Source organism: Micropterus salmoides, unplaced genomic scaffold (genome assembly GCF_014851395.1).
Source record: "Micropterus salmoides isolate LMB-PRFRI ecotype aquatic unplaced genomic scaffold, ASM1485139v1 Ms_hic_scaffold_10, whole genome shotgun sequence".
Taxonomy (NCBI): domain Eukaryota; kingdom Metazoa; phylum Chordata; class Actinopteri; order Centrarchiformes; family Centrarchidae; genus Micropterus; species Micropterus salmoides.
Genome location: NW_024040041.1, coordinates 30,026,290 through 30,044,951, shown reverse-complemented (window position 1 = coordinate 30,044,951; position 18,662 = coordinate 30,026,290). Strand labels below are relative to the sequence as shown.

At 40.7% G+C, this 18,662-nt stretch overlaps 1 protein-coding gene across 1 annotated transcript in view; it reads left to right on the top strand.

Annotated features, from left to right (window-relative positions):
• The window catches only part of tmem104 (transmembrane protein 104), a 64,988-nt gene extending 48,877 nt beyond the window's left edge, over positions 1-16,111 (top strand). Inside the window, exon 10 of the mRNA XM_038707544.1 lies at positions 11,379-16,111. Coding sequence (XP_038563472.1) covers positions 11,379-12,142 — 764 coding nt within the window. The 3' untranslated portion in view covers positions 12,143-16,111. The remainder of the gene's footprint in view (positions 1-11,378) is intronic.
• Positions 16,112-18,662: the final 2,551 nt, after the last annotated feature.

The window sequence follows — 18,662 nt, the reverse complement described above, 5'->3', positions numbered from 1 at the left end:
CTGCCTGTAACACGCTGTGATTTTCAATAGAGTAGCCATTAGCCTGGGTTAGCGTGACACCGTTTTACAACCCAGAACACCTGACTGCAGTCACTTTTTGTTTTTTAATCGTTCCGAAATTAAAATAGAAAGTGGTGTGAAGGGCAGCGTTGGGGCTCAGGCCATCTGTACCCATTTTTGTCAGTCACTGCTATAAATGCACTACAAAGTAATTTGTGACAAAACTAATAAGGAATGATGCATTCAACCATTCTTCTCTTTTCAGCACACAGCGGGTAATGACCTGAAGGGTGTCACCTCGAATATCTGAGACACTAGTGATCCGCACGTAAAGTGACAACACTGGCAGGCTTGGTTCTGGAGGTTCAAAATGAATCTTAGGGACCAGGAGCGTGGTATTGTTTAGGGCGTTCACTTGTTTTCTTCTCTATTGTTTGCCTAGAGAGGCATTTGCATATGTTATTATTATGTCAAGTGACTGGTTGTCTATGTGTGGCCCTGCAATGGATTAGTGACCTCTCCAGGGTGTACCCCGCCTTTCGCCCGACGTTAGCTGGGATTGGCTCCAGCCCCTCGTGACCCTGTAGGCAGGATAAGTGGTTGACAATGGATGGATGGATGGATTATTATGTCAAGTTTTTATTTAACTACATTTGTTTGTTTTTTTTAAACTCAAAACAATACAATAAGAATAAACCAATAAAATAACTACATTTGAAGTCATAATGATAATTAACTTCTTTAAAGAACTTCAACATCCTTGGTAGTCAAGACGGCCAAACCGAGACCAAGTCAAGAATTTAATGAGTCTGAGACAAGACCAAGACTTTTAGAGGCAGAGACCAAGTCGAGACCAAGACCGAGGGATGGCGAGACCAACAACCAGTTCCCCACGTTACATGACACACAAACAAATGTGGAACAAGATCATAGGTACTTCTCAGATTGATCTGAAAAATCTACATTCCCTTTAAAACACCCACGCACAAACACTAAGAGCTGAAATCAACTTAAGCATCTTTATTCAACACTCCTTTTCCGTGCTGACCAACGCGGGTAGGGCTGACAGTCGTTAACGGTAACAGCACATTTTTAATTATGGTTATTGGTTGCATTTGAAGCAATACAATTTATATCTAATCAAAGATTAGTACAAGTAAATCAGACCATGCAAAATCAATTTATTGATATTCCCAAAGTTATGGTTGACTAGTTTTGAAATAAAATCCCGAGTCCTCAATGACTGAGACCGAGATAAGACCGGGTCCAAGCAGACGAGACCAAGACCATCAAAAAGTGGTCTTAAGACCGGTCTCGAGTACTACAACACTAGTCCGTCGTTCACGTCCAGGGAGATTTTGTTGCATCTCTCCTCCCCATATCTTGTCATCTCTCTACTGTCTGTAAGAAAGTCATAATAATGCCTTCAGTATAATTTTTTAAATAATAAAGAGAAACTTAACACCCCTTTTTACCTAGAACAAGCACCCCTTCACAAGTTCTTTCTTCTTCTTCCAACTGTTTATGTGGCGCATACTGAAAGACTCAAACGCCATCCATCATTCATTGACTTTTGAAAATTCTTGTTAACCTTTATGTCTCTCTTTTCAGCGCAGTGTAATAACAATCCAAAATCTTGTACAGTTGCAGTGTAAATGTAGCTGCATTACATTAACCCTTTGCATTTTTTTGCAAGTGACATTAAACCATGAAGTCCTGCTTTAGATTGGGATCTTTGACACTTGTCACCAGGAAATATTACCAGTCTGTTATTGCACTACCTAAACTTACTGGCATTCACAGTATATTTATTTTGTCACAAATTTCTAACTGCACACAAATCTTGTCAGGTCAATTTTATTTATGTTGACCAATATCACAAATATGCCTCAAGAGGCTTCACAATCTGTACAAATAAATCCAAGAGAGAGAGAGTTTTGCAAACTCTTTAAGCAAATAAGGTGCTTTTTACCAGCAGTATTCCCTTTGCACAGTAGCAAAAAAATATTTCTAAATATTTAAATTTTATTTAATTTTTTTATTTAAATTAAAAAAAGTAAATCTCAACTTAATATCAATGTAATCAAATCAAATATTAAACCAAAGCTATTTGCCACTGCCCGGGCATTACCTTTTATCTAGCTTATTAAAACAAGTTACCATCAGAGTCCAGTTTTTCAGTTGTTTTTCTGAACGAGTATAAGCAGAAACGTTTTTTTTTTTATCAGGGAGCAGCATAAACAGTCTATGTTCAGTAGCAAGTGTCCCTGTTAGAGTGAGGTGAAGTGGTCGAACACAAGGCGCAGCGACAAGCGGGCGTGTTCCCGTGAAACTGTCACGGTTGTGCTCGCCTCACGCACATGCCCGCCCGCTGCCGAAGTTGAATTGTCTTGAACTTTTTGTACGCAACGCGCAGTACAGATGATTGGAAGAGAGACCGATCCTCGCTGTTTGTGAGTTTCCAGAAAGCCGTTGCCATGGTTACTCTCAATAGAGCGCCTGCCGTTTACTCGCGGAGAGCTGTCCTACTTCCACACTGACACAAGCAGAAACCTTTCCTAATTGGTGGTATGAGGAAGGGAATAAATTAACAGCCTCTTCACTCGAGTAAACGAGTATTAATCACTTTCGTCCATCTCTCCCGGGATGGATGGATGGATGGATGGATGGATGGATGGATGGATGGATAGCTGTTTGGAGCCTCAGAGTGGCTGCTGTCTATATTAACAGTTAATTCAGAGGCATATGGATCTTGTGCTTCCCTAAGGCAACTGTCACATTAATTTCAGAGGTGTTCCTTGATGAAAACAACATCATACCACTGGTTTTATTTTCTGAAGCATCTTTTCTGAGCTATTTACAAGAGCTTTCAAGAATTTGCTGTTTAATACTTGTACAAAGAGTAAGACTGTAAATGCAGTACATGCAGTACAAAGTTTTCATTTTTTATCTTTTAATGGAAGTAGATTTAATCTGCTTGACTACCTGACAGTGATAGACTGATTCTTTTTGTGAAATATAGTAAGCGGCACCATTTCTTCTGCAAAAAGAAGAAAGATCATCATTTGAAGAGCGATAGCTTCAGTGATCCATGGGCCTCACCATCCATCTAATGTTCTTAGTTTACTTTAACATAGTAGAATAGAAGGAGCTAAGAGGGTCCCCCTCAGATATGTTCACAGCTGTCGGTGCCATTTTAGATGGATGAGGGAGGGAGATATTGTTTGTGAAGGTCGAGAGGACTCTGGTGGCTGGTTGAATAGAAAGTTCAGTGTGTCCAGAGCATGCAGCTCACAGGGGAATGGTGAAAAATGAGCAGGCCTCCATGAACCGTACAGCAGAACCACAGATCAGAGGTCCTGAAAAATTACTTTTAAGGGGGGGAAAAAAACCCAGATTGGAAAACATACTTCCTTTCAGTCTTTTGTGACGCTGCTGTTGTCAGCCACGTATTAAATCATTGCACTTCTTTTGATTGTAACTAAATGGCAACATGATCACGGCCACTGTCACTGTTCTGACTTCCAGTTAGTTAGTTAGTGCCCCTGTCCTCCATCCCTGCTTAATATTGATGTTTCTTTTCTTGATGAGATGTTTGACTTCCTGCTGAGATGAGTTCCAGGGTGATAAGGCGAATGTTTGGTGGATGTCTGCTTTGGTTGAAGAACATGATCAATTGAATCTATACCCAGCAACTAAGCCTTTAATTATGGTCGGTGACCTCAGGGTCTTGTTTACCTCAGAGTTGCCACTCATTCCTTGGCAAAAAGAAGCAATTTGTTCGTACTTGTTATAAATTGCTTAAATCCTGAACCTGTGAGTCTCTAATTTGATTTTAATCCTGTGCTAATGTACTGGGCAAAGACAAAACTACCTACGTTACATTTCTTATACATTATTTCCATTTGGTATCTCCTTTATTGCTTCACTCACAAACAATTGTTCCCTTTTCAGTGAACAAAATGCAAAATTTAAATGTCGATGTTAAATGTTCATTTACTAGTTTTACCATAACGACATACTGATAGATCTGAACATTTTGATGTCTTTTTTTTCTCGTACTGGAGGAGCTGGAACCAGAGAATACTTTGCTGTTCTGTTTAATAAATAACCGTACTGATGAATCAATTGCCAGACTTTAATTTTCCATCACTTGACTTATTCTTCCAGCGCTAGATATCTTAGAGACCCAAAATGTGACATTGCCTTAAAGTTAAACAATTTTTTTATATTTTTAGTATGACATTTAAATCAATGAAACAAACAAAATTGCCTTTCTACCAACCACACTGACTCAGTGCTTCACAATGAAGTGGAAGGTGTATGAAAGGATATATAGCAGTAGTGGCACAAGCAGATCATTTATTACCCTTTTTTAAACGTGTGAATTATTTGGATTGTTTCTTGTCTTGGAGGTTGCAGAGACAGGTGTATTTATGTCTTATCTGTGGATTATGTACATACTTTTAGAGTTCTGGTGAGTAGAGCCCGACCGAAAAAAGAACCGATTTATGAGCAGATATTTTGATTTTAAGAATGATTTTGAAAGTAGACCTCGTTACTGTATAAACTACACTTGAAACAGGCCGATATTGAAAGCTGGTATTTATGTGGGCTATAAAACCTTTTCCTAAATGGATAATGTTAATAAAATCGATTTACAGTCTCAAAAAAGTGAACACACATGAATACACACACATCAATAAATATTTGCTATTAGAAGGTGCAACTTTTTCAGCCGTCAGTAAACAGAGAGGGTGAGAGAGAATAAGCATGTGTATTTCACTTTACCCATAATCTGCCATAATTTCAATGTAGCTCATTCACATCTAGTCCATCCCTTTACCAGCACTCTTTAATTATAAGCAAAGCTATGTGAAACCATTTAACCACCATCGGTATAAGTCATGCCGTCTAGCATACAGTGAGCTGCTGCTGAATGCATCTAATACTACAGGAATGTCTACAACGAGGACCTGCAACTATGAGATTTCATTTAACTAACGTTATATCTATATACGCAGATATATTTAGAATACGTCAGAAACTATAGTTTAACGGCTTATTAATGTTACCGCTCCTCCACTGATAAACACGACATTAACGGAATTGTGGTTAATTTAGCAACGGGCAGCGTTGGCTGCTGTAACGTTACGTGATGAACTAGTGACAAATGCGGACTGTTTGAAATAAATATACAGTACGTCTGTTCAGCAGCGTAGCTTTCAACACCCAACTACCGTAACATTAAACTGCTGTGAGCTGGTAGGAAGCCGGGAGATGGCAGTGAAAAACGGGAGGGTTAGCAGGTCATGAATGTTTTCAGGAGAGGAGAAGTGACTAGGTCTGTTTTTATTAAAGTCATGTAATTAACATGACAAAAGACCGACTCACCGCTCACACAGTTTAAGCTCTGGTAAACTCCAGTAAGCTGATTGTTTTCTTCTGTGGTTTTTGTGGCGAGGCAGTGTAGTTAACAGGGGAGCTGCAGCTGGTCGACCTCTAGTGGGCAAACTATTCAGCACCCATGACATGAGTGAAGGATCTGACTCTAGGTTTCTTTTTTTTAATAGTCATATATCTGCTGTTATAAACGGCCGATGCTTTGGCTGGCTCATCCCTGTGAACCTGAGCTGCAGCAAGGAGTGCTAAACTGTTGGCTGACTGCTGTGCTGCTCTCTGCTGTGTTTACTGATAATCCTATCTGAGATCACACAACTTCTTTTACGAGGCAAGGCAGACATTTATGACCCAGTCGTCCAACAAACACAGCAGCAGCAGCAGCAGCAGCCCTGCTAGCTCTGGTCCCAACTGGTTTGAAGTGATCTAGCTCTACTCACAGCAAGATATCCTGAGACTTAGTGAGAATCAGGCAAAGGGCCAGGGCTACCAATTACCTATCCAAGAGAGCTTAAGGAGTGTCTCTCCTAATTAATGAAGGGATGATTGCTGTGCCTCTAAAACCACTACAGGCGAAGGAGATGAGAAAACGGTAGTGCAGCATCACCAGAACCTTCGAATCAATTCATGACAGAAGTTATCTCATTGCACTTTCATATAGCAGGTCTAAACCATTTATTTTGTGATAATAACATAGACCAAACAGTTCCCACCATGAGCATGCACTTGGTGACGTAGACAAGTAAAAACTCCACTTTCCCTTGCGTTGCATTGAAGTACAATGTGTTTCATCTAGTGTCTGAAATACTGTCCCAGCAATGTCAATCCTCTCAGGCGTTCAAGCACGGCTGGGAAGTCCTTGACCTTCTCACTATTATCAATAAATTGCTCCAAGTCATTCTCTCCAAGGAGCGAGACCCCCCAACTTGCAGCTTTCTAGTGCTCCGTCGCACATGAGATTGATCACCTCTCACCTTCTACCATTTTCTACTCATTAATTGAGTTCAGGAATCCCATCTCGTCTGAGATAGCCGCTGAAGAATCCTTCTCCGTGCGCAGGCAATGACTCCTTGGGGCATTGAGAGTGTGTGCCAGCCTTGGCTTAACAGCGACAGCTTTGTTTGCAACCAGTAAGAATACAGCTGTAAGGGCCCCCTCTGGATGGTTGTTAAATGGAAGTATTCCTCACAAGGTCATTGCCATCCACATCTATGTAATATAAATCACAGGCTGCAAGATTGACGGGCAGTAGTTACATGGACGTGATATGTGGCTGTTTGATACTTACTCAGTTCCTGTCGTTTCATGTCAAGTGTACTGGAGAGTATTGGCGTGGCCCAGCATGTCAATTTGAAAGTGCATGTAATCACTGTATCCCGATAGATATCTGCAGAGATAAATAGCTCATTGCCTCTGATCCATTGTGGAGAATCTTTGGAAAGATGGGTGTTGCTCATGGGTTGTAGTGGGTGACATTGAAATATGTGAGATGAGAGTCAATGGCATCTTTAAAAGGGTCTCTTTCATCCTGTCAATTCACAGTAAGACAGAACACTCCAAGATAGGGGACAGGCAATAGTGACTATAAGAAGAGATGACCAATTTAGATTAAAGCTGATCAATCCAGTGACCTGGGAGGCTGTAGTGAATTTACTATGTAAATAATGTACCAGACTCTGTTTTCTTGTTCCCGCTTGCAAGGCGATCAAAGCTAATACGCTATAATTCCATGGCTGCATTGAGCTTCAGCCTTGAGATTCACAGCTATAGGTGCAGTGAGTGCAGTGAGAGTCACGGGCAGACGTGATTTGCCCACCTCATGTAGCATGATACAGCTGAGAGTCGGTGACAAATGAGCACATTATGAAAAGCTTCATTCTAGTGGCTTTGTTCTTGGTGTTCAGCTCCTCTCTACCATCTGATTGACTTTCAATTTCTTTGAAAAATAAGGGATTAGTTCCTGTGTCTTAAGTAAGATTAATGAGTTCTCTGCCTCTTCTTAGCATAAACCTTTGTGAATTGTGGGTAGAAAAAAAGAGATGTTAGCTTTTAATTTTGCAATTTGCAGGGATTCTGAATATTATTTAGTTATTCAGGCTCATTAACTGTAAGCTTTACCAGTACAACCAGCCTTGCTGTCCTTTCTCACAGGCTGTATTGCAGCATCTTAATCTTGGCTGGACTTGCACAAAGGTGCTTTAGGTAATGTATTAGTGCTCAACCACCCCAAGGCACTCTTAATTAAATGCCCCATGCTTGTTTCCTTCCTGCAAGTGTTGGTGTCAGAGAGGAGAAAAGCTCCCTTTCTCGTGTCCTGCACCTCTTTTCTCCGTCGGGTACAGCAGGCAGACAGGTGGCTGTGCTCGGTGGATCACACATAGCTTTCTTACGGACAGAAAGGTGGGAAAGAAGGTGAGAGTTTGAAGGAGAAAAAAGGCAGAAGGAGCGACAGCAACAGACAGATGGGTTCTAGTGATGGCTCGTTCACACACTAAATGTAGTTTTGCGTATCTCCAGACACCAATATTAAAATGAAATGTGGTTAGACTTTTCAGAGAAATAGTATGTGTAGAGCTTCAATGATTAATCAATTCATCGAGTGGTGGATCATTTTTTTACAAATATTCTCTGGTTTCATCTCCTCAAATGTGAGAATTTGTAGATTTTGTCATATACGACAGAAAGTTGAATATCTTTAGGTTTTGGACTGTTGGTCCACAAAAAAGAGGCATACTGTATCATCGAGGGCTTGGAGAACACATTCGTGTGTCGTGTCTTTGAGGGTTGGTCTGTTGCCCAGCGATTTGACCTCTCTGTACAAGGAGGGTTGAGGTCAGAGTGGGAAGGTTTGGATGTTAGCCAAAGATGCACTGAGCATTGAACACTTGTGCTACAGTTTTGCAGACCTGTATTGTGTGTTTGGCTACATGGATATATTTAAACTGAGTGATCACGTTAAACAATTAAGCTGACAGAAAGTTACCACACTACCACACAACCCCCCAAAAAAGTCTTAGGAGGCTTGTGTGGTTTTCCCCAACACACTACAACACGAGGCTAGCGTTTTCAGATTGATCCACTTTTGGGTGGTTTGCATTTTTTCTTGGGTGTACTCCTTGTTTTAGTTCTGCTTTATGCCTCTCGTCTTTTAGTTTTGTGCGGATTATAAATTGTTTTAGTCACAATTTTTTTTCAGTCTTGATACACAGTAGCTCTTTCCAGTTATTCTTCTTCGGCTTCTCTTTCTTTCTTAATCCCTCACAGACACTTCTATTCTTGTAAACCTTTTTCCAGACACTCACCTCTGTCCCGAATGCCTTTGCTGCTCGTTCCCTTTGTACAGTCCACCCCTGATAATTGGAATGGGTTTTATCCTCCTGAAAGACATTAAAGTGTCACTGCAAGAGCACACACTAGCTAATTAATAGAGCTTGTTTGAAACTTCTGGTTCCCAGCTTGCACACCCTCCACCCTGAGCAAGCACCGCTGCCTGTGCTGGAAAAAGACACTACAAAACACTACTCTAAGACATGCTGTACCGCTTTTTAAATATTTCCATAAAAGGCAGCAGGGATCTCACTCTTTCATTATTACAGCCAGTCTCACAGAGTGCATGGAAGTGTATGGTATAGAATCATATTCTGCATACGTGTAGCAAATTATGACCTGAGTGGTACTTTCTAAATGTCACCCTGTGTCTAAAGGATGGTTTGAGGATGAAAGTTGAGGAGCTGGCTGCTAGCCGTCACAGGGCTATGACTAACTCCTGGTGTCACGGCTGATTAAGTGAGTGTGGAGGTTAGATGACTTACCGGGCCACATGACTGTCAGCCCGTAACAGGACCGCATGCCACGCTCAGAGGTCTCCTTTAGACACGCTCATGCTAGTTGCCAGAGAGGCGCAATCAATTGGAGATGCGATGTGAACAGCAGGAGGTGGAGACACATGAGGAGGCCTCTCTATCTTCACCTGGCTCCAGTGACTTTATGCCTGGCCATGAAATGTCCCCTAGTTGGTTTTTTATGCCTGGTGTTTCAGGGAAAAACAGCTGGAAGGCAGTTCCACACTGGGCGAATGAGTTTTATTCACATGTGGTGTATTACCTTCCCTTTTTAAAGCAGTAGATGGAGTGTTTTAACATCCGTATTGATACCACATTGAAATTTAGTATGAACAAGGTATGGAAAATTTATTTTAATAGCAGGTCACGCACAATCAAATTGCTTTACATAAAAAAAATCAAAAACATAATAGACAAAATACAACCTAAAACACATATCAAAAGGATAGAAATCTGAGATCAGAGAAATCAAAACTGATTCTAAACTGAAGGAGTAAAAAGAAGTTCAGGATGTGAGTTCAAGATTAATGATGAACGCTAAAGATTCAATCAACATGGATTTAAATCAAACTAGTAGTTGTAGTCACGGCAAGTCTTGTGTCTTCTGGAAGTTCAACACATGTTTTGGTACTGAACCAGAGAGATTTATAAGACAAGCAAGCCGCTGTACAACTGGTGCTACCAGGTCCATTTTTGTGACTGGTGGAAATTGATTGATAGACTATGGTGGAAAATGGATGTAGCTTTATAGTACAAAACATGAACAAACTGTCAGATGATGTGTGAAGGAGTGAATGGCCATGGGGAAAAATTCTCATGACATATTTATTGTCTTCCACAGCCCAATCTTTAGTTAATTATGTCTTATGTTAGTGTTTAAAAATGCTACCCATAATATTGTTGCAGCATGAGGGGTGCACAAAGTGCAGTACATACTGGGCCAGGCCACTGCAACCCAAATGATTTCACTAAGTCAACACTGATCTCTTTTAGATTAATACAATATTTCCTTTTACAGTGGTAGAATAATAACGAGGACGTTTTGGAATTAATGAGTTGTGGAAGAGAGGAACAAAGGTGGTTGGATTAGGGAGCAGCTAAATAAAAGGGTAATTTCAGGGTTTGGCCCCAAGCAGACCGAGGACTGTTGCAATATCCCAGCACATCAACCCCTTATCGTTATTCTGCAGCTAAGCTTTGCCTTGTTGGCATGCATGCAGGGTAGAGTTTGGCATTGGACAAGAACATAATAGTGCAGTGCAGGGAAGGCAGCAAGACATGAAGGGGAGATGGTAAAAAAAAAAACCACACGTTATCCTCATTGACCAGCCAAAAGACGTGGCCTGCTACTGCATCTGTTGTCTACACAATCCCCAGGCCAGAACAAGGGCATCTTTTTGTTTATCACCTCGTGACTCCAATATGGACACAGAGTACAGAACTTGCCCTATGAACCTAATATGTAGCTGCCTTCTGCTTGGGGTTTGTCCAACTAAAAAGAAAAGAAGAATACAGATGATGGTTCCAAGCTGGGAAATAGATGTCCAAAAATACTGAAGTGGCTGCCCCATCAGTTTTATTTTACGTGAAAATTAAATTAGCATCACTGACTTGCTGGAAAAGTCTGCACTTGATTTAATCAATATGTTTTGATGAGTTCAGTAGCTATAGCACTCTCTTTCTGTCCCTTTTATTGACGGGGACACAATATTCCCAATATTCCTTTAACAAATGAAAAGTTGAATTAATAAGCATTGTTGTGTTCAGTGGCTTATTGTGGCTAATGTCCCAGAACATTTTACTCAGGTCAGGTGACGTCTTTAAAGCAACCGACTCAAGAACGTTTTATGAAATGAAATGCAATTATCCTGAAATAACCCTGGTTCAGCAAAAGTTACACAGTCTCACTTTAAACAGTTTTACAAATTAAGTCTCAAGCGGCTGCCTATGCGAACAGCCAGTAAATGGCTTGACCGTCAAAGGACACAGAGGACTTAGTATGAGGCTTTATGTTAAACCACCACCACCTCATTCAAACTTGGAGGCACTGTGGGTTTATGTCCAATTCTCATCTTTTTGAGCAATTTGCCGTCAAAGTTTGTAATTAATTCCATCTCCCCTGTTGTCTTCTTACAGCATTCACCATGATGATCATCTTGGCTCTCATCCGCATTGGTAAAGGCACCGGCGAGGGCCACCCGCCAGTCGCCTCCTTCTCTGGGGTGCCCAACCTGTTCGGGGTGTGCGTCTACTCCTTCATGTGTCAACACTCCCTGCCCTCCCTTGTGACACCCATCTCTGACAAGAAACGTGTCGGCACCCTGGTGTTTGCGGACTACACCCTGATCCTGGGCTTCTACGTCCTCCTCTCATTCACCGCCATCTTCTGCTTTGACAGCTCACTGCTGCACGACATGTACACCCTGAACTTCACGGACAACTGCAACGTGTTGGATATTCCATTCCTGCGTTACTTCCTGGGCCTGTTCCCAGTTTTCACCATCAGCACCAACTTCCCAATCATTGCCGTCACACTTCGCAACAACTGGAAGACCCTATTCCACCGGGATGGCGGCACCTACCCGTGGGTGGTGGACCGTGTCGTGTTTCCCCTCATTACCCTGGTGCCCCCGATCGTGGTGGCCTTCTGCACCCACAATTTGGAGTCCCTGGTGGGCATTACAGGATCCTATGCTGGCACAGGAATCCAGTACATTATCCCAGCCTGCCTTGTTTATTACGCTAGACGTCATCTGGAGCCCGTGATGGGCAGGGATGCCGTCAACAAGCACCGGTCTCCCTTCCGCCATGCCTTTTGGGTGTGGTTTGTTTTATTGTGGGCCGCCTCCTGCCTCATATTTGTTACAGTCAACATTATCCTGACTGACAACAAGTTATGAGAAGTCACTGTTCCAAGAACTGTCTTTAAAAAAAAAAAAATGTATATCTGTCTGGCCAGTCTCTGTATTCCTGTACACGAGGCCTTACTTGCTGCTGGTTGGACAGTGTGCCTTTTTATGGGACTTTTGTTGCATAATATATGTAATTAAGAGTAATTTATCAAATTTGTTAAAAGGGACCAAGTCGAGTTTTTTTTTGTTCTGTCAAAAAAGTTGGAACAGTGCATGACAACAATGAAAGGGAATTGAAAAGGGCCATTTTGCAAACAAACACACATATGAACACTTTTTAAAACGATATCTTAAGGGTTCAGTATGCTTCAAACAATCTAGTTCATACTAAGTGTAGCATGATCAGATACACACCATAATGTTGGCTTGCTTGTCGCATTGTTTTCAAAAGTTACAAAACTTGTTGGATGCGACTCCTGCTTCTGTCATTATAAAGTTTCAGGGATTCTGACATTATAAAGGTTCAGGGCAGGGTTGTCAGACACTGGTTGACAGTCCAACAAACACTTTGTTTGAAGGAGACTGAAGCCTTAAGAGATCTGCGGGTTCTCCATCCTGTAGTTCTTTATTTTAGTATGCCTCGTTCAAATCCCAGTCTATAAAAAAAGGTATACGGTGTCAAGATGGTGAGGGATCCAATGGACCTTCAGCGCAGAATGTTCCAATAAAAATATATGAAAGCAATTTAGAGAGCAGAGTAGCAACAAGAAAAAGAGCCTGTCACATCCAGACTGGTGTTCTGTTGCTAAACTGCTTGGCATCTACACAGCCTGATAATCAAATTGGATCAGAAACCAACAGAAGAAGAAAAAGGAGTGAAACCAGGCGTGATCTGTCTTTCAGGGCTGATGTGTATGTATTCCTCAGCCCAGGCTGCCTCCGATCTCCTCTTCCCCTTGTGAGGGATGGAGCTCCGTCCGTGACAGATCCACTGACAGATAGGCCTCCAGGAAGAGCTCCATCTCTGTTTATCACCTGGCACTCGCTCCTGTAGTTCACACAACGGTCATGTCTCCCATCTTACTGCTCAGCACCCATTCATAGCTCTGTCAGCCTCATACTGTATCCATCACACAGCCCAACACCTGACAGGATAAAAGTGATCTACAATGTTTCAGCTCCGGATGTGGGGAAGGCATCAGTGGCCAAAAGTGAAGTGACGTAACTGCCACTGTACTAGTAATGCTGATTTCTCTGACACTTGGCAGCTTCCTCTCTTGAGTTGTGCCTATGTTGATGGACTTCTGCCTCTTATTTTGATTTTATGATTTTTATAATTAATTATTATTAGTGAAATGCTTCTTTAAGGGTTGGTTCAAGTACATAAAACCATGAGGGACATTTGTTTGTGTCTTAGTGGAAACCGTGTCCATGTTTCTCTGAATAATCCACAGATTGTAGACTGGTGTCATGGGGACTGTTTCTTCTGTAGAAAGTTGTTTCCCCTGAAAACTGTTCATTCTGGGGTCTGTGGATTATCCAAAGTAACAAGGGAAATTTCTCCAGAAAGAAATATTGCTTTTCAGAAATAAAATTTTATTCCGCTCCACTGTAATTGGGTGGGGGTAGAAATCTCAGAGACAGATCTCAAAACCTGGACAAATAAAACCCGGTAAACCACTAAAGGTTTGTTTGTTTGCAATGTGGATAAAATTACCAAATTTAAATGTAGGGTTGTCCATTAGTGTTGCTTCACCAAACTTCAGGATGTTGTTGGATTTACATAGCTCCAGTCAACAGTTTAATCAAATGCTGTGTCCAATATCACCACCCTGAGTTTATGCTCTGTTTAGTGCCGTCAGAAATTATTCATTCCATTCATTCCTCTATGGAATGGAAATATGTAGATACCAAAACACAGCGATGGTGAAAAATGAGTCCGAAATCTCATTTTACTGCTCACTGCAGAGCGAACTGCAAAATGTGTTTATGATGTAGGGAACGCTGAATAAGTGAACGGACGATTTCAGGCACAGACGCAGCTTCAAAACTCAATGTATATTAAACAGCAGGTAACCATAGCAACAACAATACTTCTGCTTTATGTTGCCTTACCGGTCAACTCGTAGTGGTCTGACAGAACTAATATGTTGAAGTGTGAATGGATATATGCGCAATGGCACAGTCAAGTTTCGGATCAAGAGTCTAACTGACTCAGCGGAAGAAACGCCACTCTGCAGAGCGTTTTCGCCTCCGCCTTGCCCATTATTTGTTTATATCATCAACATCTTGGTTGTCGAAATGTGAAAAATGTTATGCTTGTCTGCAAAGCTGCTTTATGGTTTAGTGACACAGCATTTCGGAGCTCATTTGACCTGTTGACATGACGTATTCAGCAACAAATCCACTTTACAAACAGCTAATTTTTTTATCTAAATGTTTCTTCTGAAAGCATCCATAATCATGTGGTCACGCTCCATCTTTACCTCAGGTCAGATATGGTAAATGTTTATCACAATCGTCACCCAGCTTGTCCCTTAAATGTCAAGATTTATGCTGTTACCACGAATCAGAGCTTTAGGGTGCGCTTTTTATCCTTTTACACCAAAATTAGCACATATGTGCATTAAACATAGGTAAACTTGTTAAAAATAGGGTCCTTTCACATTGCCAGTATGAGTTTGTCTTTGAAAAGTCCACCCGGGTGTCATATTGACATCAATGCAAATACCCATGACTACTGCAGAGTCTGTTGACCTGGAAGTGAATGCCGACTGTACCCTGTCACACAGAAGACGAATGCCAGATGTTAGCAGGTGTAAGGGTTTTTTTTGTCCAGCATAAACGGGTCTTAATTGTGGTAAAAGGGACACACACAGTCATCCACACAGCAACACAACACTTTTTTTTTTTTTTTTCACACCTTTGTATTTAAATGCCAATACAGTTGTCGTCAATTAAAATGCAAAGTCTGTATTAGGGTGTACAGTAGTTCAGTGGCTTGTGGAGCAGTTAGGGAGGTTGTGCAGCTTTTTCATCAACTCCTGTAATGCAGTTTAAATTGAAAGGTAATGTCCTGTGACTGGAGTATTTTTAAGGTACTGCAACTCCATGATTTCTACTCGTGAATTTTAGACTTACTGGAGCACTGTTGAAGGTTATAGAGGTGCCTCTGCTTTGTGGTGTTGTCAACTTTATTGTCACCACACGACTGTTTATCTTGTTTAAACTGCTTCTGTCTTTCTGCACCTGTCAGTATTTGTCAAATTGGAGTGGAAATGGACGGATCAGTAACAGTCCCTGTACGGCAGAGGCACATAAAACATCATCATAATGTCATTTATTTGTTTACGTTCCCACTTTTGTGCCGTTTCGTTTTCGTTCTCCCATATTCTGATGTTTCAGGTCTTTTTCTCCTCTACACCTGAAGTTGAACCATCCGAATGCAAAGTACAGCCATTTTAACAATAGATAGATTTTCATAATTCAATCTGAAGACAAAGTAGTACACAAGTGTGTGTGTGTGTGTGTGTGTGTGTGTGTGTGTGTGTGTGTGTGAGAGAGAGAGAGAGATTGTGCGTCTGTGTGAGTGAATGATTAGATATTGAATATTTTAAATGTTTTTCTGATGACTCCTGTTTGGAGTTGTGAAACGTGCCTTTTTTATGGGGTCATTTTATTGCCCTAAACATATCGACTGCTGGCTTCTCATCTTGTGAAAAGCAGCTTGGCAGACAACATCTGCATGTAAGCAGTTTCATTTAACTGATAATCCATGTTGTTTTTTCTTTTATTTCTGTTCTTCTTCTGTTACGTGGGATGCCCCTGAGTTTACTGTATTTCTGATAATCATTTTAGTTTCTAATTTTTCCTCCATGTTTCTGGTGATTGTTTACAATAATTTGCCCAGCATGTGATTCAATCATTTTATGGATGTTTACTGATTTAATTGATGTTCGGATTGATTTTTATGATTCACAAAGAAAATAAAGGCTCAGTTTCTTAAATGAAAATTTGGATTTTCTTACAACCCGGGTCTTCTTTTGTAGTTTTTGCCCTCATGCCTATCATTTACAGTGGAGAGAATATGGTCACAAGGACTCTGCCACACATTTAAAATCCATTAATCAAGTCCAGTTAGCTGCTAATTGCATTGCCTAGCCATACTATATGGCCAAAGTTGTGTGTGGACACATCTTCCTACATACATTTGTGTACAGTCTGGACCTATTTTTCCTGGTTTGGACTAGACCCCTTAGTTGCAGTGAAGAGAACACAGTGATATTATTACTGTTCTAACAGTTTGTGTTTGTCCCACGACAATGTCCCCGTGCACAAGAACTAGTTTTCCCAGTTGGTGTGGAAGAACGTGACTGACCTTGACCCCATCCAACACTTTGAGGATGAACTGGAACACGGGCTTTGAGCCAGACCTTATCATCCAACATCATTAATGTGCTTGTTTCTGAATGGGAATTAATCCCCGCAGCCAGGTTCAACATCTGGATCAAAGCCTGAAACCAGAAGAGTGGAGGCTGTTACTCCAGCAGATTAAAGCACATAGTGTCTGAATGACATGTTCAACATTCACATAGGATCATATAGAGTACTTTCTGGTTAAACCTGCAGGAAGGTTGTCCCATACTTAATTTAAATAGTTTTGTGAATAGTGGTACAACAAAAGTCTCATATTTAGTCTACAAGCATTACAGGCCAGTGAATAATAAGAGATGGCATGTTATGTAAAGTGGAGCCACATACTGATCCGCTATGATCCGCACATCTCCATTTGTTTTTAATCACAAATTAGTTAAGTTAAGGGAGACCGTCAAAACCTGTTCACTGGTTCCTTGGCCTATGGTTTCACTTTCAACATTTCATAAAAATGTTTTTACTAGTTTCTGAGATATCCTGCAAACTTACAGACGAACAGGACTAAACCCATTAACCTCTTTGGCTGAGGAAATCTATTAAGTGACTGAGATGATTAAAAGCCTGTCAGAGTTTCAGGCCATTGCCTGAGTTGACTCCATATGTGAAGCTGTGTTCAGCTGTGGCCTAAGACCAGTAAAGCTGCTAAATAACAGTTTCATAACCAGCAGGCTAGACGGCAAAAACTATTAAATATGACCCAGGTTGCAAAAATTAAAGCTTCCTTTAATATTCAATAAATCTAATTAAACGCTGAACATTAGAGTTCTGTTATTACAGCAGGACAAAATGATTTCTTTCACCTCTTAAATGACAAATCACTTTCTGGCCTGTTTCCAAACTGCTTGTTTTGATAAACAAATCCAGTTATTTCCTGGTGCCTGTGGACTTTCCTGGGAATTGAATGCATGAATCAGAGCAGCTTTGCTGTTACTTTAGTCATATTGTGTTCTTCTATTCGGGCATACTCCTACACAATTTATCAGACTCACGGTTGGCAGTATTTGTATCTGCTCTCTAGGTAATTGGCATCTTTTTTTTACACCTCCGTTCACCTCAATCTTTCCTGAAGCACCTCAGTAGTCTTTTTATTGACATACGAGATCGCTGTTTTTATTATCAAACCAAACCTCCCCCTGTGAATTTCCAATCTCAGCAGGGCTGCTCTGGTGTAATTGAATTTACCCTCTGCCCTTTTCTGTATGTGGGGTGTGTCTGCATGTTTGGGGGTAGAGCTATAATTGGAAATGCAAACTTGGCATGGCTTAATTAATTCACAGTGTGTTTAATTGCTGCATGGTTTATAGAGTGCAGTTACGCAGTCTGGAAGAGAGAGCAGGTGCTGGCTGCTGTTTGTTTGCAGATATTTGATGTCCCGGGGAGAAATTTTTGGTTTGTTTTTTTTTAAACTCCTCGCTTCATCAGCATCTATGAAAACTTATCAAAAAATGCAATCAGGCAGATGTGTTGAAGCAGCAACTAGATCAGATTATCTGCAGAATTAAACTCTTTCATTAATGAGCTGATATTGATGGGAGTATGTCTGTTTCCATATTCACTTTAATATCTCCTTGTATTTAATCCATTTTACATTATCTTTAGAAATGTTTCTACCGTACATTATTGCTTGCGTTATTTTTCAATATAAATTTAGTAAGAACACTGCTTATTATGCACATTTTTATTTTCATTTTCTGCAGTACTTGAGATTAGTGCTCTGATTGCATGACTTTTCAGATTAATACTTGTGTGTTTTAAAAGGTGTAGCTTTCTAACCTCACAACATTACCAATACCATCTTTATTTTTGAGGATTTTCTATCTTTACCAACCTTTAGACTGGATTCAACATTTTGTGTCTGAGGGAGGAATACATGTTTGATTGCTTTACGGCTCAGAAGAACAAGAAGGTCTTGTGATTTGTTAATTTAATTTATTTACTTAATTTAATAAAATAAAGTTAACATTTAGCATGTTCAGGCTACAGTGAAGATGACAAGCTGTCCACCAAAACATGATAGACAGACCAGTTAATGTGATTGTGAACGTACGGTATTACCTTGCCATGATTCAGGGATGGCAAAAACTGTCTGACTTTAATGATAACCTCACTTTACCTCTTGCACCACAAGCAGTCC